The following is a 26,137-nucleotide window of genomic DNA, read 5'->3' as shown; positions in this document are numbered from 1 at the left end:
CCCCTTATACTCTCGCGCATACTTCCGGAAGTTCGCTCAAAAAAACAACACAGACACGCGCGTTCACACAAACGCAACAGACAGCCAATCGTTTTTAAACACACTCTCTCTCATTTACACTACACAACGCTTGTTCGTAATCGTATTTCTTTTCGCCGCGTAGTTCAGCAACATTTAAATATCGGTACTCTTCCGTAATAATTAATCGTAATAATGATAATAATTAATAATAATAATTAATAATGGTATAATAAACTATCTATCTACGCGTGTAAAGTGTATTCTTTTTCTGTTTGTCCATGTTCGTGGAGTGTGTATCCCTTAATCCTATATTTCTTCGTATTTATATATGTATATATGTATACATATATTGTATACAGAGTAGTTCACCTAAACCTGCCACCTAAATTGCTCAATAACCGTTTATTATATAAAAAAAAAATGTTGCGGGCATATAAAGTGGAGAATACATTACCTACGATTAATTTTGTCCCCTTTGCTTTTCTATCGAGACTGAAAATACGAACTAGAAGAAACTAATCATAGCATTGTATGTATGTTCCACTTTATACCCTGTAACTCTTATTCGAAACATTTTCGTACACAACAAACGATTTTTAAGTAATTTAAATGGTAGGTTTAGGTGAACCAACCTGCATATAAATGTATTTACATACACGTAGCGGGGAGAACAAATAATAGCTTTGTCTGCAGCAATAATACACAGAGTATGCTTTTTTCTTTCTTCTCTATAACTTTATACATTATCATCATCGTCGTCACTCGTGAATCAATAAGGGGGTACTTTATCCTTTTCCTTGCTGTTTGTTACTTATTATTCCCGTAATATTAACGTTACTCTTATCGACACTAAGATATTTAAAAATTTACTCGTTAAATATTATTTAATCAAGTCGTTGTATGCTAGACGAATGTTGAGATCAAAGAAATTGCGGGTTCCAGGATTCCAGTGATTTGTTCTTCGGTTTTCTTCTTCTTTGTCTTATTTTATAACGTCGGTCTTGAGATTACCAGCCATAGTGAACATTCGAACGATCGATAAGCGCACCAACGACGCGTGCGTCATGCTAAATTAGATGCTTCTGTCCTCGAAAGTCGCTGCCTTCCTAACCTTTTCATTATGAAAATCATTGAAACGGCCGAACCGTGAATGTATAGCAATTATACACTGTCTAACAAATATAAATTTTGTTTCCTGCTACATCCACCAGGAGATTCTTACAGAATCTGACAATCCTCAAAATTGGGTAATATGTGAACAAAATTAAAATGCACGTTGTAGATTGACATTCAGTTCAATCAACCTGACTGAACAACAAACCGTTTCTCCACTTCTTGCGTGTGATTTTCTCTTTAGAAATGACTATGGAATTCGATACTGTGTAGTTAATTCATACTAGACGAGGAACTTGTAAAAATTTCAAAATTTCACGGTAAGAATCTACTTACAAAGATCATCCGATGGATATTGCAGTATCAAAATTCGGGTTGAACAGTGATATTTGTATGCTCCTGCTTTGCGAGTTTAAAAATACGTAATCAGGGAACGCAATATCGACGAGGTCGGCGATGGCTTTTAAATTCAGACGTCGCGACACGGCGGCGTGTATCGTGAATAACACCGATTCGTCGTTCTACGGAAAAAGTTTAATGATAGGAACTCGGCCTCTCGTCTGTGGATTCTGCATGACTAAATCTGTCTGTCTACGTTATTTCTTCCATCATTTCCGTTTCCATTCTTTTCTCTACCTACGCGTACGACACACACAACGTGCAAACACGCGAGAATGTTCACGTCGTTCAAAACATTGGCACTTCGAAAATCGTTACTCCTTTACACCTCGCGTTAAATAATGCTACCATAGTTATTAGTTATTAATTATAATACAATTAGAATATCGCTGTTCTATCGGATAGACGGTTCTTTTTTTTCCGTGACACGACAAAAATAACAGATTTTTCCCACGATTTTATTTCTCTGTTTTTTCTCTCACCCCTTATTACTGGGTCATCGCTGGGCCACAACCAACGTCAATCCAATCTATGAAAACAATAAATTGCATAAAGTCTATGAATCTCGATCGATCTTGTATGTCTCAAAAACAATGTATCGACAGACTTTTAGCCTTCTTTTGCTGTTTGTTATTTTTGTTCCGATGCCTCTGTTATAAACGACAGTTATACAAACCTTTCGAATAGACTTTGCTCGGTATAGCCGATATATTTTTCAAAGAAGAAAGACAAACCGAAATCCCTATATACGTATATCCCCGAGAAAGCTGAACTGCAAGGATATTATACACGTTAATGTACTCGACGCGCAGGGCTTCGAGAGATTCCCTTATCCGTTGACTGGACTGACGCGAACAACGGGTTAGGCAGTGTTTTCACTCTTGCGTTCTTATCGCGAGGAACACAAGAATCTAGCAAGAAACATATATCGGCCACTTGGCAAAGCGCTTGTTGCTTCCTCTTTTGCCTTTATGATTCGATACCAAAAGCACCAGATCATGAGAGCACGGTAACGGGATCGACGATTATCACTGATCCAGCTAACAATTTTTTAATCGACATCTAATTGCACAAAGGTACCTCTAGACAATCTTCTCGTAGATACTATAGTAAGAATTCATTACACAGTAAGATCGATTATCTACATTTATACAATATAGACAGTATGTATTGAATACAGGCACGATATAAGTAATTACAAATAATGTATGATCAAAAGTCCTCCTTCTGGTATCACAATGGTAAATAGACGCCGCGGTGCGTTCTCATGTCACCGGCTCCATGCTTCAATGAAAATACTCGCGGGGACTTCATGTCCACTATCACACGTTTATTCGAAAAAGGAAAAAAAAAAAAAATGTAAAAAGGAAATTCAAATGATACAACGAATAATCTCTCTCTCTCTCTCTCTCTCGCTCTCGCTCTCTCTCTCTCTCTCTCGCTTTCTCTCTCTTCATTGGCTCAGCCAATATCGAAAATTAAACTTTTGAGTTACTCGTCAAATACCACAACAAATTCTTGCGCCTCGGTACAGACTTCCGGAGTATCTTAAATTATCCTTAGATCCTCCCGTCATCCCGGTCTGATTAGCGTGTACACCGCGCCGTTCGGGAGAGCACGGAGGAGCGGCAACAGGTTGCACTCGCTGGTTAGAGCGAGATTTTAGTCGACAACGGATCAACAACGGTTCTTGCGACCGCGACAGGGGGCCTAGGGCTACGTCTCTTCCTTCTTTATTTCGTTGTTGGTCTTCGGTTTGGCAAGAGTTTCTTCCTTGACGTTCGCCAGCACGGTCAGGGAATCTTTCACGGCGTGGTAGATTATATTCTTTATTTGAAGCTTGTCCTCGTGATTGGTGTGCGTGTCGGATAATGCACGAAACTCTTGCGTAAGATGGAAGCAATGCGAAACATTTTCCGGCGATACAAAATCCTCTGCTACTTTTATACAATTGTGAAGATTACGGACTTGATGCGGCGCACCAGCTGGCACAAATACCGCGTCGCCTAGACACTGCACGATAGCGTATCTGCAATAACAAAAAAAAAAAGACATTGTTATATGCACATCAACTATATAACAAAGACAAAATGAATAATCGATCGACGAAACAATATTTACCCTTCGACGCCGTATTCGCGGTACAAGCGTTCTCTTAATGGTCCGTCGAGATAGCAGCTCTGATCGTGGATAGGATCGTGATGTGGCTCCAAACGCGCGCCACGTTCCAAAGATACCGCATTCAACAAATCTCGAATCTTGTCCGCATCTCGGGCTGCATAGATGTGCCATAATGCACCGGGTGCTTCTCCGCGTTCGCGAACACGTCGCCGCGTCAGGATATCACAACCTGCTTCGTCTATTGCCCTCAATGCTTCTGCAACGATCAAAGTTTTTCTATTAATAACTCTTTATTGGCAACGAACATCTATTTTGTACACTCTGTCAAATAATCGTGCATACCTTTTACGTGTTCGTCGTTGTCGGTGTCCTTTGGAATTCCAACGTAAACCATCACATTAACGGCATCGGAAATATCCAGGTGAAGATTAGTTGTGCCCTTGTTCGGATGGAGCGCCGAACCGTAAGCGTTGTACATCTTGGGTCCCAAATCCGGTCTAACGAAGCAGTCGGGCAAACGACTAGCTAGATTCAAACGTCCATTTCGATGGGTGTACTCCGACAACGGCAAAACTTTCATCAAATCGGCAAACCTCGACGGTAACAATTCCGCAAAATCCTCGCCAGGCGGCCAATCTTTCAATTTCAACAACATCGGATTCCCCCTCTCGTCCTTTAATCTCTTGGAGAAATGTTCGAATCCTTCCCAGAATTTACGCATCGGTTGATTCGGCACCAAATTCCCGGTCATACAGTTAATAAGATCGTTCTTCTCGTCACCAAAGTCCCTGGCGAACGAATCCGGATGCCAAAGATCCATGTCCAAAGATTTTGAAACGTCCGACACGATGACTGGTTGTCCGCGTTTCCACTGATCTTGAAATATTCTATAGTTGTTGGGATTATTCGGATCGTTTAACCTGAGCAATTTACCGTCGCACAGCCACGAGTGCGGCACGTCCGGGTAGAGACTCTTGCTTTCGGTGAGCGTCATGATCCTGATTGGCAACGGTTCTCTTCCCTTCTGCGTCCACTTATACCTTCTCACAAAATGTTTAAGCTCCCTCGGCTTCTCGTCGTCCAGTCCACCTTCCCTCTCCTTTTTCACACTGTGTTCTATCACGCTGGATATCACCTCGTCTAGCGTATCCATTTTGGATTTCTTGCCAGACTTTGTAACGTTGTTCGCCGCGTTGTTTCCGGACGTAACGTTAACACTCCCGGAATTGTTCGTAGGCGAGTTTGATCTAGACCCGTTGCCGTTCGATTTGTGAGACGGTCGAATAAGCAATTCTCGTAAGGTCGAATAATTGCCATCCCGATCTTCGTCGGAATCCGAGCTAGAGGCGCTCTCGTTTTTGTCCTGGTTCTGCAACGCTACATCCGCCAGCCAATTTAACGGAGAGTTCTTATCCTCTTCGTTGGTTTTATTCTCGGACGATCCGTTCGACTCGTTCACCTTTTTCTCTTCTTTGATCTCCTGCTTCACGTTCCCGTTTAAAACCGGCATCGTATCACCTTTTATCATGTTTCTGAGAAACTCGTTGGCAGAAGTTTGAACGACGAGCGAACAACCGCAGTGTTGGGGTATTCCCCATTCTGCTCGACATTCGTGAAGTCGCTGACCGAGGCGTATCAAACTATCACCAGCGATAATTTGAGTGAGCATCAGTCGTTCGGGTTCATGTACTTGTCTGTTGGTGCATAATAGCCAGGAGAAGTCGTCCCTGTCCTTTCCACTTTCACCCCAAATTTTGATCGTTCCATTCTTGCGTCCCTATTAATAGTTCGTAAAATGTTTCGTGACACTTTTTTTAAAATCGTAGATCTCTCGCGAATAACACTGACCGTAATTTCAGTGTTAAAAAGCTCTATAATTTGTAATAAATATCAAAGGTTTTCAATAGATTATTTGTCATCACGTATCGTTAGTTGCATCGCGAAAGAATATGTATAGATATGCGAGAATAACAAACGTCCTTACCTTGTAACAGTCGATGCACACAACGAAACCGCATTTACCGCAAGCCCAGTGATAGTTGAAAAGGGTCGTCTCGCAAACGTCGCACATCTCTCGAACGCCTTGCACCACTCGTTTCCAAGCTACCGTTCCGTCTACAAGTCCCGAATTCGCTGTCAAGGTGAAGAAACAATCGATACGCAAAGCGTTAAATCATGCGATCAAAGGAAATTTAAAAAGCAATTCGTATAAATATGTAGGAGGTACATGCGGTAGAACAAAAATCCCGATTCGAGTTTACTCAACATAATAATATTATGATGCACGGTACACGGATGTAGTAGCAACAGTTTTTCTCCATTATTCTTTCCAGTATTAATATTATTAAACATGCGTAAGAATTTTTGCGCTGTATCGTGAGACATGAGAAATTATTTTTACCAACCCGACGATTATGTAACATTTGTTCGACATTAAATCAAAAGATTTACCTTCCGCCTTATGCTGTTGAAGAGCATCCTTTTCTTGATGCAAGAGATCACAAAACTGATCACCAACTTGACGAAGTAATCTGTGAGCCATCTCCAGGTCTAGATCCTCCTTGTCCCCTTTCTCTTTGTCGTTTTTGTCAGATTTCTCATCTTTCTTCGTATCCGAACTGTCTTTTCCCGGTAACCATAATCGAAGATCTACCTGTAACACCAAAAGAACAACGTTTGTTCGCCGCACGTTTGCAAAATGATCCTCAAGGTTTATAATAATAGTGCGATTTTGCAAAGATACCTCGGACGCGTCCTTGTGCGGATCGCTGAATCCTGCTATAGCCAATTGTCCATTTTTGGTGTACCGTAATCTACGGAATGCATAAAATCTGCAGAAAATATTTTGTGGAAGATTTTTGGAGCGCTGGTGCGGTGTCCATCTGCACTCACGACATTTAGCCAATTTTGCGGCGACTTCGAAGCAAGCGCCATCTTGCAACCAGCTATCACCAGTTTTCTTTAGTTGTGATATCGGAGGTCTGCGAAAGGGATCTCCCCTTCCGCCGCTTCCACCTGGCCCACTGTTACCACCGCTCGCACTGTCGTCTCTACGTTCTTTTTTTTGACGAGGTTGTTGGTCTTCTCCTCCTAATTCATTACCTTTCGTAGTCTTTGGTCTTCTACCTCGTTTCCTGGGTTCCTTATTATTTCCTATCGAACAAACGACATGATCTATTTGAGCAACGTTGACGAACATCGACCAAGATCTTTATATAAATAATAAAATCAGTGTTAAAAAGCTCATGATATTATCTTTCATGGACATCAATTTTTATTTATCATCATTTGTACAATTGCATTTAAACAAGGTTAAGTAAATGTATTTGAAAGAAACAGGGTAAGCGCGCGCGAAAGCAAGGTCCAACAATTTATAACACGTTCTAAAACAGTTACAGAAAAGCTTACGGTAGTGTAGTTTTTTTAAAAATTTACTTCTGAATCGTTCAGGTTCTCGTACAGCTCTAGAAAAGGGAATAAGCGTACGACCATGGAACGCAGACCACTTACCCTGCAAGCGAATAGTTAGTTCACCTGATGGGAAGTCCATTTACAAGAAGCTACGTCAACTAACCGTTTCCTGAGGAATTGTTGGAATTGGCTGTGGTATGTCGCACCCTCGACGTAGGTTGAATGGAACCCAACTGTTCGCTGGTATCACTAGCAGAACCAGCTTCGCTCTCATTACTAGACTCGCTGACAACACCAGCTCCTCCACCTTGCTTGTCTTCTTTTCGCCTCCGCTGATCTTCCGCGGTAGTTTGCTGCCTCCGTGCGGCGCCCTTCTTTCGTTTTACCTACCACAGGGCACAGATTATTAAGTAGTCAGGAAGTTCATGCTCTTGCCGAAACTACTGCCAAAAACTACCCAACTTATGTCTTCTGTTTTAATACCGTCGTAGATATGTATCGTTTACAGTGTCCTATCGCTACAAGCGACTTCAAAATTTGATCGATGTTTATCATAAATATATAATCATGCATTTTAAACCAAAAAATAAAACTGAATCGCAGAAAAAAATGTTCGGAAAGTCGAATAAATGTACATGCGTGAAAAAGAAATTTTCGTCCATTAAATATTTTCATTTCTAACAAATATACGATTGTTTAACGTTGAAAATACTGTACGATGACGAACAAAAACAAAATAGTCGTTACAAGAATCAACGGATTCTATTGTTCGCGTCGAGGTAGAAAGAGGTTATGTTTCCTCGCGATAGAGAAATATCTTGAATTAAAAGTGTTTCGCGTATTACCATATTTATCCATGCAAAGTCACGCTTTTTAGATGATCCATGAGAATATATAAAGCACATATATTTGCAACAAAACTCGATAAATTTATTCGAACGAACGATGCCGATAGACTGCAGGGAAACCGCCTTACTACTTGTGGCTTGTGTTATCAAAATGGCGTCGACCGAAGCGGAAAATTCAAATACGAAATCGAATAACAGAAAATCCAACGAGATATCGATCCGTTATCCTTTTGAACTAGTTACCTATTTTAAAAGGTATATTTTTGAATCTTGATTCGCTTGTAAAAATTTCGAAGATTAATTCGGAATTCGATACTTAACAGTTTCACGCTATTCGTCGAATACTGTTTCTAGTTTTGGTAAACAGTATTAAAGTACAACCGTTTGAGATTTGTTTTTACGCGACATAAAGTCACGACTTTTTTTAATGCTGTAATATTTGTAAATGCGAAAAGTTAAATTGTCGCGTGTGTCGTGATATTTAAATCACAGATGTCGCGTTACACAGTATGTATCTATATTCTCTTTCCACTATGTTATTTATTATATTATTTCATTAGTAATAAAAACTCTGTTTAACTAACTAGCGCGCGTTGTTGTCGCGACTCGTGGAATTATTTTTGAATGTCTTAAAATTGTAATTTCTTTTTACCAATTTGTAACGTCGAGCATCGCTATTGAGTAAATGTATTTTAAATATAAAAAGTTGGGTATCAACGGCGACTAGTGGACTGTGTAACGCTTTGGTTTGTAACGGTTCAAATATTACTACAAAGTTGGAACAATTGTACACAGGGTTCTCTCACGATACTGGGACGGGTAAGCTACAAACGTACTTACGAGCATGCATTTAATTGCAAAGCGCGGTTGCACTTATTTTTCAAATCGACATACAGTACACATAAAACGTGATCTATTCATAGAAACTGGCTATCGAGAACCTATTCGCACATGCAACAGGAATAACGTAACACGTGCAACGGTGAAATCACAGATTTCCTAGATCTAAAGATTCGACCTTGGGAAATCGTGACGTAGGGAGTGTTTCGTAACAAGCGTAGAAATATTTTTGACAATTCGTTAGCGAAAGGGTGCATAAAGAACACGTTACGAAACCCCCTCTGGATACGATCTACGATCCATATAGATACCTTGGGTGGTTTCCTTTTTGGCGGCGACTTCCTCTCTGGGTCGCTGCTGGACGAGTCTTCTTGTAAGTTTTTCGTGTCGGTGGCATGCCCATTGAGGGACTCCTTGTTGGCCGTTTTGCGGGCGCTCTTGGCGGTCACTTTGCTCTTGTTAATGCTATTCACCGCCATGCTACCGATATTGTGGATAGAATTGACAGCGCTGGGCATGCAAGTGGTCGTTGCGTTGGCGTTGTTCGACGACGCGTCGCGCTCTTTGTTGTTGAGCGGTTGCGAGGGCGCTTGAGAGATATTGAGCGGCAACGTGACGCAAGAACCACTGCCGACGACACCGGTGGTGTCCTCGGTGCCGTCTTCGCCGGAATGCCTCTGCAACCACGCCTTCTTCAACTTGTGAACAGGATAGCTGGTGCTGCTTGGTGGTCTGGGCGCTGGACTGTTGGACTTCTCGCTGTCCATAGCGGTCGGGTTGGCTTTGGCGGGGGTGCCTGGTGCACTTGGTGCTGGACTCGGGGCGGTGGAGGGTGCGGGGCTAGGTATAGGCGCTGGACTAGGCGCAGCGCTGATCGTGGGGTTGAGGGAGCTGACGCTGCCCGTGCTAGGGGGTCTGACGGAACCGTCGCCACTGGCCGTGGTAGGCGCCGGGCTGACCACGGTGACGGTTCGCTCTTGCGTTTGGGTTAGGTTGGGTTGCGCCAGCAAGGCCGCCGTATTGACCACTGTGGTGATCGAGGTGTCGGCCGAGGCGATCAGCGGACTCGGCTCGCTGACTCGGGAAAGAACCGGGGGACCGACGCCGCATTGGAGGGACAACGGTTGCGGTTCCTCGGTTCTGCGTTTTTTGCAGACTTCGAGGGAGACCGGTTGGCCCGGGTTGCTCTCGGTCATCAACGGCGTCGGCGCCTTTCTCTTCGGCGAGCCGGACCTCTCGACGCCGAGGTCGAGCGGCTGCGTCTGGAAGGCTGTGTTGATCTGAGGTTGCGAGTGCTGGACCGTTTGCCCGGGCTGCTGGTGAGGACTGGTGTGATGGGCAGGATGCGCGATGGGCCTGGAGAGAGGCGCCGAGGCAGCAGTCGGCGGAGAACCGTGTAGAGGAGGCGGCGGTAGCTTGGCGGCTTGCATGGACCCGGTAAAACCTCTGGGGTCGTAGACGGATCTGCTGTGAGCGGGCGGCGGCAGGGGTGGTGGTGGCGCCCCGTGATGATGAGGCACTTGCTGGTAAGGCGAGCTACCGGGTTTCGAGGTGAGCGGGATCGGAGCGGCGACGGCCGGTTCCGAGGCTCTGCAGACCGGCGTACCCGTCATAATGCCGGAATTCGGTTTGCCGTATATGTGAGGCGGCGCTGGACTACTGACTTTCGGTTTCGATCCCGGCGGCACGGCGTAATGCGAGGTCGGCGAGGCCGTGGGTGGATGAGGATGCGGATACGGATACGAGGACTTGGCGGTGGCGTAAGGTAATCCTGGTTCCGGCCTGGTGAGATAACGCGGCTCGGGCGGTGACGGATGCGGCGGTTGATGAGGATGCTGAGCGTGTGGCGACTGTCGATTGTGCGAGTGCGGTGGTGGGTGCCCGTGAGGGCTGGGCAATTGCGTCGCGGTGGTAGGCCCGCTACCGGTCCTGTGGTGACCCTGAGGTATGCTCTTGGCCGCCTGTAGACCAGCAGCGTCCATATGGTGGTGGTGGTGCGGACTCTGCGTGGGGCTTCTGTATTCGTACGGCTTGTGTTGCGGCGCCACCGACTGGACGTTCAGATAGGGCATGATCTTCGGGCTCGACGAGTGTTGCTGCGACGTCGGCACCTTGGGCAACTCCCGGCCCTCGTTCTTCACTATCACCGAACTCTTGTGGTCCTGAAGAAGCGACGGGGGATTCTGTAGAACCTCCCTCCCGTGATGATCTCTTTCGAGACCTCCGGCCAACCCGCTTTTGCTCTGCAAAGACTTGTGCGGCGGTTGACCCACCACGTCGCTCTTCACCTTTATGTCGTGCATATACGACGATTGCGGTTGATACGACGAGTAACTGAACAGACCCACGTTCGGCTCGACCTTGGGCAGAGAGCTGTGCGACGGCCCCACCACCGACGGCGGTTTCTCGTGAAGACTACCGACCAGGAGCGTCGACTTTGACGTCCTCGAGTGCGCCGGTGGAGGTGGGTAATCGACTTTGCCAGGTACGCTTGACGGCCGAGACACCTAAAGCAAACAACCACTTGTGTTAAATACCGCTTGCCGACACGGCGAATCGTAATCGATTCGCGCTGCTCGTTCCTTCGGGCCAATAAATCCTACAAAGTTGCAGTTTATTCTTGTCGCGGTCAACGCGTCTCTTCCTTCCGATTTTTACCGCGGTCACGTAACTCGGAATGCATTACGCGAATAATAGAACGTGTAACGTAACGTGTTTGTGTTTTATCGGATAGGGTAGGTTTCGAAATACTATAAATGAATTTAAAGAGGGTATGTACACACCTGCTGAGTCGGAGGTGCTGTGGCTGCGTAATAAGCAGCTCTCTGCTGAGCCACAACGTGTTCCCTGACATCGACCTGTCTGTGCAGTCTTTCGGCCGAAACCAGGTGTTCCCTCATCCCCATGTTCTCGGTTTCTCGCTGTCTCTGCTCTCTCGAGTCTCTTTCTCTGGCTTCGCGTTCACGTTCTTCCCTTTCGCGTTGCTGTTGCTGCGCCACGGTCACCGGATGCCCGCTCGCCGCCCCTGCCCCCGGATGATGATGGCCCACGTGCGCCGTCATACCCGAATGAGGCGCGGCGTGCGTCCTGCTACCTGACGGCGCCATGGGGATGAACGTGTTCCACGTCATCGAGGTCGACTGCATGTTTCTCTGTGGAACATAAGACACCTACTTCGATAAATACTGCCAATCGGTTTTACGGTTTGACGCAACGAACAATCGTTGCGCCGAATACAGCCAGGGACAACAAGATAACACACACACACGCACGCACGCGTCCCCTAAATCCCCTAAATTTCATTTGAATAAGCGTGAATAAAGTTAAAGAAAACAATTGATAGGGTGTCGTCGTCTTTTTGTCCTTGACCGTAATAGATGACGAATAAAAATAATTTGATAAAAAGTTCTTAATCTCTTATAAGCCAGTGTGGCGAGGAGAAGGATTACTTTGGTGTGTACCTTCCTCCCACTAATTTAGTTAAGTTTATTCGAACTAAAACTTTCCCCCCTATCTGATTTTCGCGTTTCGATTGTCATCGTTGTGCACGGAAACGCATTCTAGCGAGAGACGCGATGGAGAAAGCGCTGCCTCGCCGTAGCGCTGACGCGAACATTTCGCGAGGTTCGACGGCAAAATACGTGTTTATTTTAAGGCCTGCTTATTTTTAACCCTCCTGCAGCGAGTGCAATGGCTCGCTGCCGGCAGCCACAGACGAGGTTTCGGTCTCGTTTCACGGTTGCTTTTCCCCCTTTTCGAAACATTCGAAAACTATCTTACGCTCTAGATTTATTCGCGTACGTCGAAACGGACCAAACGACACAGCACGGACAAACGAGCGTATGTGTTCGTCCGAGCGATTACAACGATCGTCTTCTTATCGTCTCTCGTTGATATGCACGAATGTGCGCACCATACGAGCGGGATCCGTATTATGTACAACTTGCGAAACCGATAACAACCGTCTGCGTGGCTGGGACTTTCCACGTGTATCGTTCAGACGTTCTAATCCCCGGTATGCAGAAACGAAACATCTCCTTTGGACTTGATTATTTTTCGAATCGCTCGACAGAATTTAAGTAGAAGAAACGTTGCATTTATTATATTTTATAGAACCGTTTATAGGAACGATTCGAGAGATTTAGTCGCGTGTATCCGTCAGACTGTGTAAGGATCCATCGGAATTAGTAATCGTCGATGGGCAACGTACGTTCCACGGATGCCTGTAACCATTTGAACCGCCAAAGCTGTTAACTGGGTCTATCGCAGCAACAGATTGTCAGGAACGCGATTGCGTCGGCGTTGTATTCGGTATCGGTGTTATCGCAGGCTGTTCACTTCTAAGGGAATTCGATAATCTGTTGTCGGCGTTGGCATTCCAATCGTTTGATTACATTATCCACCGCGGATGTGCCTGCAAATGGCCTCGTTTCGCGTTGAGCAACAATCGTTTCCAACGATTCGCGCTCTTATCAACGATGATATATCTATTTTTATACCGGAGCTCGGCAAACTTCTTCCGAGAACGGAATAAAAATTACACTGTATCGGGGGAAAATTAGAATCGAGCATTCGTGGAATTAGAAAAAGTGCTTAAAAGGAACGGAGATTTAAATAGAGACGATTCTGCCATGAAACCGATCCTCACCGAGTATAGTCTATCGATTCAACAGCCTGTTTCGCGGACTAGCAAGAACTCGAGTCATCGTCGGGTTATCAAGCCACATGTTTCAACGTCAAACGAACCGCAAACAGCGAGTCGTGACTCACCGATGGGACGTTTCGTCGGCTCGTGTAACGCGTAACTCATTGGTTCGTAACCTCGTTAAGCTAATGGCAGGCTTAAAAAAAGATTCTTAGACATTTTGGAATTTCGGCATATCTAGCTTAAAGAGAAGAAACCGCAAACGGTTCTTAATCGTGATTAATTATAGCACCAATGATGTAATCGTAAAAAGCCATTCATCATTGAACATTATCTTCGAAACGAACGAACGAAGAAAATTTATAACGTAAGAGTAAGACTCGATCTATTTGATTACGTTTCTTTGTCTTATTTTAATTTCTTTCTGTCCGTGTAATAATTTTATTGGGCTAAAAAGTATCCTCTTGTATCTCGCCATAGGATAATTTATTTCTGTACACGTACACGCTGTATCTACGGATAAAAGTTGTGCATAAGATTGTAAAGGTGTACAAATATTTACAGGCTTTTATCGTAGAACAGATTCCAGAGGTTACGCGTCCCTGAACGCACAGGAAGTTCCTCTATCTAAAACTCGAAGAAATTCGTCGCGGATAAATGCACGCATCTCCATATATGTATAACCTTATCGTCCGATACTGGACAGGATAAATTATGTCCGAGTTTATGGTAGAGATTGATGGTGTATCTGTCGCCGAGCGGTTAAAACTTTTTCTTCGAAATTGCTATTCGGACAAAACTGTTGAAACGATCGGAGTAGCCCACAGACCTAATCAGAGGACTCGTCGCGTGCTAGGTCGAGTTTCCGGTTTTCGCGAGCTTGGAAAACGATGACGCAATGGAATTTTTTCCCTCGACTGGACTCGCCATTCCTCGCACGTTTCGACATATGTACGAGATCGCGAGAAAAAAGGGGCACGCGTGTACGATGATGTTTTTCCTTGGTAGGACCGTGTCAAGGTCGAGGTACCGAGTCACCAGATAAAATCCATCGACGACGATGAACGGGAGGAACGAGCGGAGGAGACTTAACGGTGCGTACGGAGAGAGGAAGGGAGCCTGTCGAGAACAGACCGCGGATCTAATTATAGTCTCGTCCGAGAAGGTTTACTATGCTAATCGAGCCGAGCGAGTAAATGTCAACCCACGTGTTCTGTTTACCCCGCTACTCACGTCATCGTTCGATGCGTCCGTTTCCATTCTACGCTCGTATACATCACCGTACTTTGGATGATCTAGCTTCTGCTTTTTTTCTATACACCGTGCAAAAAGTGAACCAAATTACAAACAGTAAACACGAATATCTATACTTTTTTCTAATATCATACTCAGACCGAAACAGTAAATTTCCAACATTCTTGGAAGACTATGACAAACTCGCGCAAGTTAAACGCCGCGGTGGGCAGTTTCTTTGGAAAATAACTCTTTATCGAACGCTACTGTGACGAATAGAAAAAGAGACGATTGGACATGGTGTTTTATGTAACGTTATGCACGTTCCTGCTCGCGACAAGAAGGGACGTTCGATTTTGCAAATCTTTGGACTATTACGTGTTACGAACTCGAAATCTTCTCATGTATTTACGTAAAGAAATATTATAGAAAAAAGAAAGAACAAACTGCCGATTAGGAATTAGGTGTTCGAATTCAACTGTTCCGGCGCAGGAAAAAATAAATTTAGAATGCACGGTAGAAGAAGAGAGGCAGCTGGTAATACGGTTTCCAGGGGACGAGCGAATCGCGAGCGTGGTCCGTGGCGTGCAGACCGAAGAACAAAAAGCAGATTAAGCGTGACGGGTTAAGAGTTCAGGAAGAGAAAGTCAACGAACCAATGGCAACAGCCAGTCGTCGTCTCTGATTGAGCCTGAATGCCGTGTTCTGGCTTTTGATTACGCGCAATCGCTCGGATTCGGGTCCCCTGAGCCCCCGTGGGCCCCTCTCTCTCTCTCTGTTAGTCCCGCGGGTGCCGCGCGTGTCTCGCGCCTTTAACGAGCGTTTTACGAGCTTTTGTCCAGGCCTTCTCTCGCGTTGTACCTTTTGTCGGGAATGCGATATATGTATACGCGTACAAAACGCGCGCGTATAATGCCGTTGTGCGCAGACAAAACGCGCGCGCAATCATGGCTGATACACGGACAGACCGCACGACAGAATACCGCTCGAGAACTTGATCTTCTTCATCTCCTCGGTTACGTTTCTTGGCTCGTATCTCGCCCAGCGTCCATCAGAGTCGAACAAATTGTAATCGCGAATAATGGGCTAGCTCTTGTCTAAAGTTCGATTATAAAATCTAATTTACTTTAAAACTTTAACGGAAAACATTGACGGGAAGGCAATCACAGGATTGGAAAAACAATTAATGACGATTCGTTTCTTTGTATATTATTCGTTTGAACCGACGACGGTTCTCATGAAATTATAGTAGTTTTAATTTCAGTCGATTTTTAAGGACGGAAAGTAAGTTAACGATATTATAATCTTTAGTTTCCTGGTCGAAGCGTTCGCTGCCTAGCGTACTTTTTACTTTGTATCGTAATAACAATAATATCTGCTTTATTGCACCGTGCACAATTACACGGTGCAACGTAGCATTAGAAAATGTAGCTTTAATGCTAACCAAATATAAACAAACTATAATGAAACGCATTATACCCTCGATTGCAGCAAATACTCTGGGTCTCTAAGTAAATACAAGATGACGTCCACCGGAATGGTTTGCTTTCAAGACTCTGTAGTGGATACAGCCTCGAAAGCAAGGGTCATTTCACGCGGAAGCTGATCCTCTCGGGCGATTCTTATTTATCGGTTAATATTAATTTCGAACGATACCGTGCCTCTTTTAATATTATTAAATTTTGCCTATTCCCGTTCGACTCGATATTCCAAGGCAAGGAGGTTAGCCATCGATCGTCGTGCAAGTACAATATATTTCACGTGAATATTTATGCGATGGAAGGTGCTCGCGCGCACGATAGTTGATTGGCGACGGGCGACTATTTTTACGCAGCGGCGCGAATTAAAAACGTGCTCGTTTTATCGATTACGGTGTCGTGCGAGCGGCATTCAGCGTCACGCTTTTTAAACGTGCATCAATTTGCCGGTGTTTCGCAAGAAGCGCTTACCGGTGTATCGTGAACGCGGCGTGTCTTAACGAGCACAACGATTCCACGGCGTGCGAATCATGAGCGAGTTTAGCCAGTCGGCCTGAGTCATCGTGCGCAAACTTCTTGTCGGACATTGCGATCGAACCGAGCGAGTACGTGCTAATATCAACGATGCGTATCGTGCTAGAAACACCGGTGTACGGTGGTGTTTGTGTAACGCCAGAAGGCCGAATCGATCGCTCGATTCCATCGACTTGCTCCGAGATAACAGAGGGAAGAGAATCGAGCGTTACACGCTGTCGATAACTCAACTATTTCGATCGATCGATCGATCAGATTTCCGGTATCGCTGTGACGTCAGCGAACACTCGAAACGGCAGCTGAGGGAGCACAGCTGCTGATATCGTACCGATTCCAAGCAAAATAACACGATAGCGAATGGCTTACGAGAAGGAGCATAATTTTCGTACGTCCTGCGCTAACAAACAAAGTAAAAATTCTATTTTAAACGCTAAAGGCAAAAAGACTTTAAACTCCCCGCGAAGAGGGAACGCTTAAATCTTTCGTTTTTGCCTGTAAATAATTAGTTAAGGGGTTAAACGATCCACCCCCTCGCTTTCCATCTTTTCATCCCTATATTCACAGCAGGGTCGTACGGATAATATTGGGACATTCGTTATTTACCGGGCTGCGAGCAGCGTGAAAGGGGAACGACGTATTAACGCGGGGGTGACTCGTACAAAAGAGGGGCTCGTTGTTACTCGCGAACCAAGTAATCATTCCCCGCCGTACCTCGCTATTCCCTCCTCGCGCTTCAATTAATTCGTGTTCGTCGATTTTCCTCTCCGACCGCAAACGAACTTTCTGCTGCCGGACCGTTTCCATTTTAACGACACGAATTCTCCGAGTCGACGTTTGGTACACGTTTCATTTCTTTATTTAGACACGTGCACGATATACGTTCGGGAAAATAGAGAATAGAATGTTTCGAGAAAATTAACTTTGAGTGTACGAAACTTGAACTTCGATGCAAGTAGAATCGGTGGATACTGGTCAGACAAATAGGATTCGACTACCGTTCATCGAATTCAATTATCTCGAAAACCAAGTATTAGAAACCTAGCAACGATCTCGATATACAACGACGATTCATCGCCAATAACACGCACGTGTACATATTATGAACAGCCGCGTATCGTAATCGGTCATCGAACGACCTCAACGGAATAATATCGTAGAAGCTCGACAAATATTTGTTATTCGCGATAGGCCATCGTAGTTTATCGACAGAAATAAGACCGAACGTTATCGCAGCGATTTACGACGGTTTGCCGTGAATGACAAGCCCGACGATTCGTTCTGCGTTCAAATGCTCGTTGCTTCGAGGAATCGTCCTCCGCTCGAGCCAACAGTCCTTTAATCGCATGAAATGCACCGCCTAGTTTCCATCTTGTTCCAAATGCCGGGGAATCCCAACTTGGATGACGAAACGTTTCCAATCGTACAAGTTTCCCATCGGTCGTCGAACCGTTCCAATTCGTTTAATAAAATACATGGATCTACATATTTTACAGACGAGTCTGATCTCATTCGCGTTATCGTCTGGTTCAACAAAAGGTTTTCACAAAGAATCGCGATAAGATAGAATTGGCGAAGCTTTATCGAGCACCTTTGGCGCGATCGAATATACGAGAACACGGAGAACGAATAAAATTCAACGAATAAATATTTCTCTCCGTCGAATACATTTACTATGGGAATATCTATTTCTAGAATAAAATTTTGTTCCTCTCTGATTACGCTTCTTTCGAAAATATCAATTGTAGCGCGGAAGTGTGCGCTGGAATGACGACCGAGAACAGTCCGTAGGATCAAATTTGAAACTGTGTCGTCTGTTTCTGAATAATATAGCGAAATACTATCTTATCGCGACTGACGGCGCGAGAATGTATTTATATTTCCAGCAAACGGATAGCTGTTGAGATGATAAGGGTAAAGGAACCAGAGCCGCGTGGATCTTTTTACACCTTCTAGTCGACACTCGACTACCGATAACGACGCGTTTACCGATCTTTTATCCATCGGGTCGCGGCAATTGATTCTCGTTGGCGTTGCTGGGAAAGCTATTTATTCGTTTTCATCGCGAACCGATCGTCCCCGTTGCTTCGAGCGACGATATAACGCGAACGAGGCGAATGCAAAGGGAAATTTCTCTCGCAAAGCGTTCGTCGCGATCGGATCGAAGCACAGGCGAGGAATGAGGAAGAGATTCGAAGAGAAGTTCGAGGAACGCCGACTGAATTAAGCATTAGATCGAAAGACTGGAATTTCGAGGCCGGAGTTCTGCATACTTATAGGACTGACCAGCGGCGAAGCGTCGGGACGCTTCGATTGCACCAACGAACTCATAATCGATAGCCTGAAAATAGCTACGCGTCTCGAGACGGCTATCGATGTTTAATACCATTCCGAAAATCAATTTCTATTTACCGAAACAAAAAGTGGTAAATACTTTCCTTCTTTTTTAACGTGTCAACCACCGAAACAATTTCGATAAAGAAGTTACTGTCAGAATTTTTATGAAAAATTCGTCGAGTAATTTATACAAAGACGCGGACCTTTGACGGAAGCTTCTGGTTGCCTTGAAGGATTCGAAGAAACGTAACAAAGTTCTTCCAGGTCGGGAACAGACGTTCGTCTAGATACGCGAGGCATACTCCCGGGGTCGCGGAGCGGGCGCATTAAATTTCAGACGACTATAAGAGAGCCGCGGTGGAAGTTGCTGACGAGGCTGCGGGGAGAAACTACTCTGGAGGTTTCCTATGTACGTGCCCGGTCAGCAGACGATGGGAGTTGCTGACTATTCGCATTTCTGTCCCTCCCACGGACTCGCGGCGTAACCGCGTTTCGCTCCGTCAAATTGAAAGGTAACGCTCGGGAAACAAAGTGGCCGGGACGCGGACGCGGAGGGGAACCTGGGTAGTCGGTAACAGTAGGAGGAGGAGGAGGAGGAGGAGACAGGTATTCCCGTAATTTCGAAATTCCTTCCTTCGGGTTTCCAAGCAGCGTTTTATCGTTGCCGGTACGACGCAAGAACGGGAATTGCAAATTGCATTCCCCCTTGACGGGAGCAACGTCTTTTTGTCAACTATGCGGCCAGTCGTTTTCTTCTTTCCTCTCTTCCTTTCTCCAAACTGCTACTTGGGCGAATAAGGAAACGGGATTCGATTCCGCGTTAACTCTTTCCGGTTAAAAAGCGTCCGTCGCGTTTCGCGAAGAACGAAAGCGTAAGCCTTTCGTAATCAAAGAGATATCTCATTGATCGTATGACTGAATGCAAGTCACACGTGGATGCCATCTAGCGATTCCTTAGATTAGACTAGTGCGTCCCAACAAACGTGACGCAGCGGCACACTGGATGTGTACTGCAAACAAATTTCTAATAAATTAACGATAAGACTTTATTTGCAAGAGTTTTTATCGTTCGGAGATACTGCAGATAATATTCACGCGTCAGTTGCTATTTACTGCGAACAAACGCTTTCACCGACGATAACCATTCGACAATCTAAAAGGATTTAAAGACTAAGTTGGATCAGAAACTGCAAGTTATTTTTCCAATAAGAGTTTTGATAAAAAAGAAACAACAGCTCGTTACCTCGTTACTTGGGCGTTAAATCTCAATGGACTGCCAACGATAAGATATTTAATTTCCGTCAAGTTGTAATCGCCTACCAAAAATCCCTACAAAGGGTTAATCTTGACAATACCGTAGAGTTCATTGACCCGAGCGTGGTTCCCTAGTCCATGTTCGGTTTGTGGGTCCTAGGTGAGACGATCGGTGATAAAACGATTGTCGAAATTGCGGCGCAGGTGAATCCATTGGCCGGATAACGCATCCGTCCGCGTGCTCGCGCGCGTTTATCGTTTCATGAATTATTTATTCGAGGCCGTGCACGCGGCCCGCTCTCTCGCATTCCCCGCCGTTTCGACGTCTGTTATTATTACTTCCACTACGGCACCAGCCCACGGTGCGTGTGCTTTTAGAAACAAGATCATTCCAGGTCGATGCCGAATGCATGCAGCGTCCTGCTAGCGGCAGGATTTATTCCCCAATTATGAGGAACCGGCAGGGGACGACAGGCTGCCGACCAGACCCAGACACAAAAGGATGCAACCGAAAGGATTCGAGGGATCCGTTTCGCCTGTAGGATTCTTTCGAGGGGCGTCGGACTCTTGGTCCCGATCCATTATTTCGACACGATCGCGATACACTCTCAAAAGAACCACCAAACTTGGACAGATCTTTCCTCCTGTTCTTTCTCCGGCCAAATTCCCCAACGATCGTTGATCTTCTAGCGATCGAAACTCTTGCGTTTAAACTACCGTGTGTAACAATCTATTAAATAAATTGTCAATTGTAAACGTACAATTCGTACACGATGCATAACGCGATAGATTATAAGTTTCGTCAACTTATCTTTCGACATTTTTTTAAGTTTTAATAGAACCGGTACACGCACGCATGCTCTCGATCGGTTATCAATTTTCGTGGAAACTACGACCACGCAGCACTATCGTGGGAGCAACGACCTTATCCGGTCACACGCATTCCGTCTACCCGAAAGGGTTAAAGTATCATGGTAAATGATCAGGGTATATAATTGGAAAACGAACAAAGTTTTTCACAAACAACCCTACCTTAACTCCAATTGTATGTCTGGGAGATACATCGAACTGACGTTATCTACTGATTACGTTATCGTATGTAATCGAACGTATATTGACGCGAGAACGAATTTTACTTTGTCAATTTATTCTACTTCGTGCCATGCCACTCGATGGTTATGAAAAACTTTGATTTTTTTGAGCTAGTTTAATTTGAAACGAAAATAATACCCTTCCCACCATGGAGGTTTCCCATTCTCCAGCAATATCATCGCCATTATTTATTTTGTCGAAACAAAAATATTTATTCCATTAAAAAAATACGCTAAACAAATGGTGAAAACTTCGGCTGGGTCGATCCTACTATTTCCTTGAAATAAATTCCCACTTTTCAAAAAAAAGTAAAAAAAAATAAAAAAAAAAAAAAATCGAACCTTTTTTTCAGTGTACAATATCATCGACGTTATTTATTTCGTTGGAACAATAATAAATAAAAGTACTTGTTGTATTATAAAAGCGTGGTAAATAAATGGTAAAAAAAAACCTCTGACGGTTTCGTACAGTTCATTCGGAATAAATTCTTCGAAAAATGCTCGGTTTGCAGGCGGGAGATACGACCACCCCCCTTAACGATTTCTAAATCACAATTTCCATAACTCTCGCCCTTGGCGGGGGTGGACGCGATATTCATCGTGGAAGTTTGCTGAAATGGTTTGCAAACACCCGGTACACGCGACGGGAGTAACTGTACTGGCTTGCGGTCGTTCGTGTTCGCCAAGAGATGCACGCGTGTACACGGAGACAGCCGGAATTTATGCGCGCACGCTCCTCCTCTCTTTCTCTCTCATTCTCTCCACGCAAAGAGAGGAATATACTGTAGGAGTTTCCACGGAGCCACGACGCGGTAATTAACTTTGCACGGGATTAGAAGGCGTGGGTACCGAGCGAATTTACGGCGAACGAACAGAGGAGGCTCTTCTGAGAGCCAAGAGGATACAAGAAGGAGGAGGAAGTCAGATGGAACACGAGGCGTTCCTTTCTAACTGAAAGCAGCCTCGAGAGTGTCACGACGAGCTCTGTCTCGTTTCGACGTGCACTTTAACCTTTCCGTTACGTCAATTTTATTTTATCGTTAAAAAGAGTTAGTTATAGAGAAAAATATGAGTGTCGAAAACTAACTACGCTACTTTTCTAAACGCGGAAAGAAATCGAAATCGTCGCACGACCTGTTTTGGATGGGGAGACGAGCGAAACTGGCCTTCTCGAATTCAGGGACACCGACGAGCAACGAACCTGCCGGTACTCGTGCGAGTGGGAGGACGCAAGGCGAAAGAAAGGCAGGTGTAACCCGAGGCATTCCTTTCGAACGGAAAAACAGGCTCGAGTGACGACCACGATACAGAACCAACCTCGTGCATTTTAATTTCAACGACTTCCTCGGCCGGGCGACTCGTTGCACAACGAGAGAACAACCACTACCGGACGTCCGAGTTTCTCTCGATCTCAAACAGTGTTTCTCAAACTTCGCTTCCCTTCGGAATAGTAATTTATGACAGACACCGTGTTCCCTCGTATTCCTTTCGATTCGATAGATTTCACATTTATAAAAAGCCAATGAAATGGTACAAAGAGTGCTCGCGGGTCCCAATCGATAGCCCAGTTTGAGAAACACTGCTCTAGATAATCGTTCCTCTTTTACTTTCGCGCCTGACCGCTATACAATACTCCGGGCGGATTAAATGTCGAGGGAGCTGCAGCTTCTAAGTCGATGCACTGAATGGACAACCGTGAATCGCTGGAACGCGTGCTTCGACGCGTAGAATGTCATTCACGGAGAAGAGAAAAAGAAAGTCGAAAGGAATGCGAGGCGTCCGGAGTGGCGAGGAGGAGGAATTACATCAAGTTATGCGTCAATTTCACCTCGTTCCACGTTGGGAATTCTCCATTACGTGGCGCGACAAAGTGTAACGAGCGTCTTGCGAGCGATCGTCCAATTTTATGCGCCTTCCAGGGACACGGAAGTGTTTATTTTACGTTCACGCAAGGATGGAATTCCTTTCCAAGCGTTTCGACATCCTTGCGAACACGCGGACGGCGGACGGCGGACGGATTTCTTTCCTCCGTTTCTTATTTCTTAAAAATAGATCAAATATAAAAATGTATTTTTATTCGCAACAAAACAGACCGGGTGTACGTAGAAAAGAAAAAAAAAAAAATAAATAAAAAGAAACGACATTCTGTGCACAACACGTAAACGCCTGGCACGAGGGGGATAAAATATTCAAGGCTCTTCGAGAAGCAAAAGAACAGAACGGTGATGAATAAAGAAGCGAAGCCACTTTAAAAGTAAATATCGAAGTTACGACCTCTTATCGCGCAGCTGACCGGAAGGGCCTTTTAACGCGAACGTCGGGGAATAAAGTTAGGCAGAACGAGCAGATGTCGTTGACAGGTCTCTGCATCGATTCCGTCGACGACGAGAGTTTCGATTTTTGCTGCATACCGCGTTACGATGGCGTGACAAGTACGCGTAGCCTCCGGGTAATTACCGTCGCGGTAACCCCGGACTAATTAGCCCCGGTAATTTATGAGGAAGTGCGTTCGGGTTTATCGTGCGTTTATAAATAATGCGTTCCAATTAGAAGTTCGCGTTCCTCGCGCGGCAGTAAGTTAATGCCATAACGGGCGAGATTAACAGCCGAAGAACGCGTCAACTCGAAATTATGGCTCACGGTGCGAATGAAAATTTTTAATTAACTCGCTGCAACGCTCTCTCTTCGAGCAACTCCGAAACAGGTTAAGTTAAAGGGAAAACCGACAATTTATGCTTTTAAAATTCTTTGCAACACGGCGCCTGACGTCTGACCATTATCGGCCATTTCCACTTACACCGTATAAGAAGAGTTACGCCTTTATTCGACCAACGAGAAATATAATTACATTCAAAACTTAAAATTCTAATTTTACTTTAACGAGCAAGGAATTAAAAGTTGTGTGTATCTTTCGAGCGAGATAAGAATTTTGCCCGGTTCTTGCTACCATCTTGAGCGCGATAACGGTAAAGGAATGTAATCGCGCTCTGTCCACCGAGCGTAAACGAAGAGTACTCGAAAAGACAGGAAATTGAAAGAATAAAAAAGTAGGAAGGTTTTCGAAACGGTACCGTCAGCTTTAAACTGCTTTAAACCCATCGACGAGGAAACGACATCGAGAGAGGCAGGGTGTCGTGGCACGAAACGAAACACCGTCGAGCTCTATTGTTGCGTACCGTGGAGTGCATAATTAATGACCTTCGTGCCGGTCGAGGTTTGCATTGCAAATGCCGCTTGGAAACGCTCGCTCGCTCGCTCGCACACACGCAGTCTCTCGTCGCATAAATAAACGGCCGCCTCGTGCATGTGCACCGAACCCGTTGCTCGTTCCTACAATAAACACCGTGAATGTTTCTGGATCGAGGAACGCGCTCTGTTTTCTCACCGATGGGCTAATTCGCCGATCACCCACAATTTTCCTATCTTCGTAATATCAATACTATCGTATCCTCAGATATTCCTTTTTACGAAAAGAAAAAGCAAAACAGCGAGTAACGTTGCGACAACGTTTCGAATCTGGCCAAAGTGGCGAAAAGTGTTCGCGTGCCCGAAAATAAAAGCTACTAAATATACAGGGAAAAAGAGAGAGGCGGAGGACTCTCGGAAGCTTTTACGAAACTGTGCAGCCGAGCAAAGCCAGACGGCGCGCATAAATCAGGCCGAATTTTCCATCGTAGCCTTCAAAGCGTCCCAGAAACGTGTTTCTTTTCTCGGTGTCCCGCAAAAAGTCCGCGCAATTTCAACGCGACGAAGAAAAGAATTTATCGCTCGGTCTCCTCTACGATGCCGCCAATGTTATCAATGACGCCAAACAGACGTTATCGCGACACCATCGTTCTCCGCTTCCTTCAAATTTTCCAAGGCCGTGGACCTCGTCGATCTTCGAGCTTTGCTTTTCGCTAATTAAATGGTCCATAGGCAGTATAATTTCACTGGATGTTTGCCCGTAGGATTCTCGCGGAAACAAGCGCGTCGAATTTACTAAAAGATCAAATATCAAAGGCGACTTTTCCGTCCAAAAATTCATATATTCGGATTTGATACGCAATCGCGATTCAGAATATACTTTGTAATCAAAAGGTCTGCTTTTTTAAACCATCGGTGATCCCCCGAGCACGCGAGTAACTTTAACGAGTCGTCGGTACTGACCTTCGAATAACGGAAACGAAAATGAAAAACGTTTCAGCTTGTAAATCCAAGGTCGTGGCAGCCACCAAGCATATCAGAAGCGAAAAATCACAAAAATCATCCAGAAACGATAGAAATACGTGACGCGTATCGAACAACGAACAAACAAACACTAGGATTTTTCTACACGCGCACCACGCTACCGAATCGTTCGACTTTTTGTCCAAAACTCTGGGTGGCTGATAATCGAGTCAGTCGTCGAGACGCGCTCGGTGTCACGTTTTATCTGAGCCGCGAAATGGAAAACACATTCGATAAGCCTTTATCGGGAATTATCTGCGCGGAGACGAGGGACGCGATCGCACGAGGGCGATCGAAACAGCGAGTCACGTTCTCGCGCGATCCACGACTTCCGAACAGGACGAAAGCTCGCCAACAACTGGCAGGACATTTTCGTAGGGTGGCAGGGCAGGTAGGCCCCAGTCCGGGCCTTCGCGTGAAAGAATCCTCTCTGGTTTATGCACCCATACGTGCCCGCAACGTGTTCACAGCGATTCTCAACTTCCTGCTCGCCTTTATCACCCCGATCGTTAATTTCGAAACCCCGAACATTTACTTCGAAACTAAATTACCCACTCGCGCAAGTTTTGTTTCGTCTGTATTGGTCTCTCCTTTTTTTTTTTTAAA

At 45.1% G+C, this 26,137-nt stretch overlaps 1 protein-coding gene and 1 non-coding gene across 5 annotated transcripts in view; both read right to left on the bottom strand.

Moving 5' to 3' along the window:
* Window positions 1-3,001: 3,001 nt before the first annotated feature.
* The window catches only part of Kdm3 (Lysine demethylase 3), a 217,309-nt gene continuing 194,173 nt past the window's right edge, over window positions 3,002-26,137 (bottom strand). For 2 of the 4 annotated variants that reach the window (XM_076769658.1, XM_076769659.1), the window contains exons 10-18: window positions 11,537-11,923; window positions 9,065-11,260; window positions 7,229-7,451; window positions 6,398-6,807; window positions 6,106-6,307; window positions 5,639-5,787; window positions 3,997-5,431; window positions 3,655-3,910; window positions 3,002-3,562 (exon numbers count right to left, since the gene is read on the bottom strand). In XM_076769658.1, the coding sequence (XP_076625773.1) occupies window positions 3,250-3,562; window positions 3,655-3,910; window positions 3,997-5,431; window positions 5,639-5,787; window positions 6,106-6,307; window positions 6,398-6,807; window positions 7,229-7,451; window positions 9,065-11,260; window positions 11,537-11,923 (5,571 nt within the window). In that variant the 3' untranslated portion in view covers window positions 3,002-3,249. The remainder of the gene's footprint in view (window positions 3,563-3,654; window positions 3,911-3,996; window positions 5,432-5,638; window positions 5,788-6,105; window positions 6,308-6,397; window positions 6,808-7,228; window positions 7,452-9,064; window positions 11,261-11,536; window positions 11,924-26,137) is intronic. The other 2 variants (XM_076769661.1, XM_076769660.1) reach the window with 2 other exon arrangements.
* On the bottom strand, window positions 6,878-6,948 carry LOC143344223 (small nucleolar RNA SNORD36). Its single transcript, XR_013080085.1, has one exon. It is a non-coding gene; the product is annotated as a small nucleolar RNA SNORD36 (small nucleolar RNA).

Source organism: Colletes latitarsis, chromosome 7 (assembly GCF_051014445.1).
Source record: "Colletes latitarsis isolate SP2378_abdomen chromosome 7, iyColLati1, whole genome shotgun sequence".
NCBI classification, from domain to species: Eukaryota; Metazoa; Arthropoda; class Insecta; order Hymenoptera; family Colletidae; genus Colletes; species Colletes latitarsis.
Note: the sequence above shows the minus strand (reverse complement) of the source record. Positions and strands in the feature narration are given on the sequence as shown.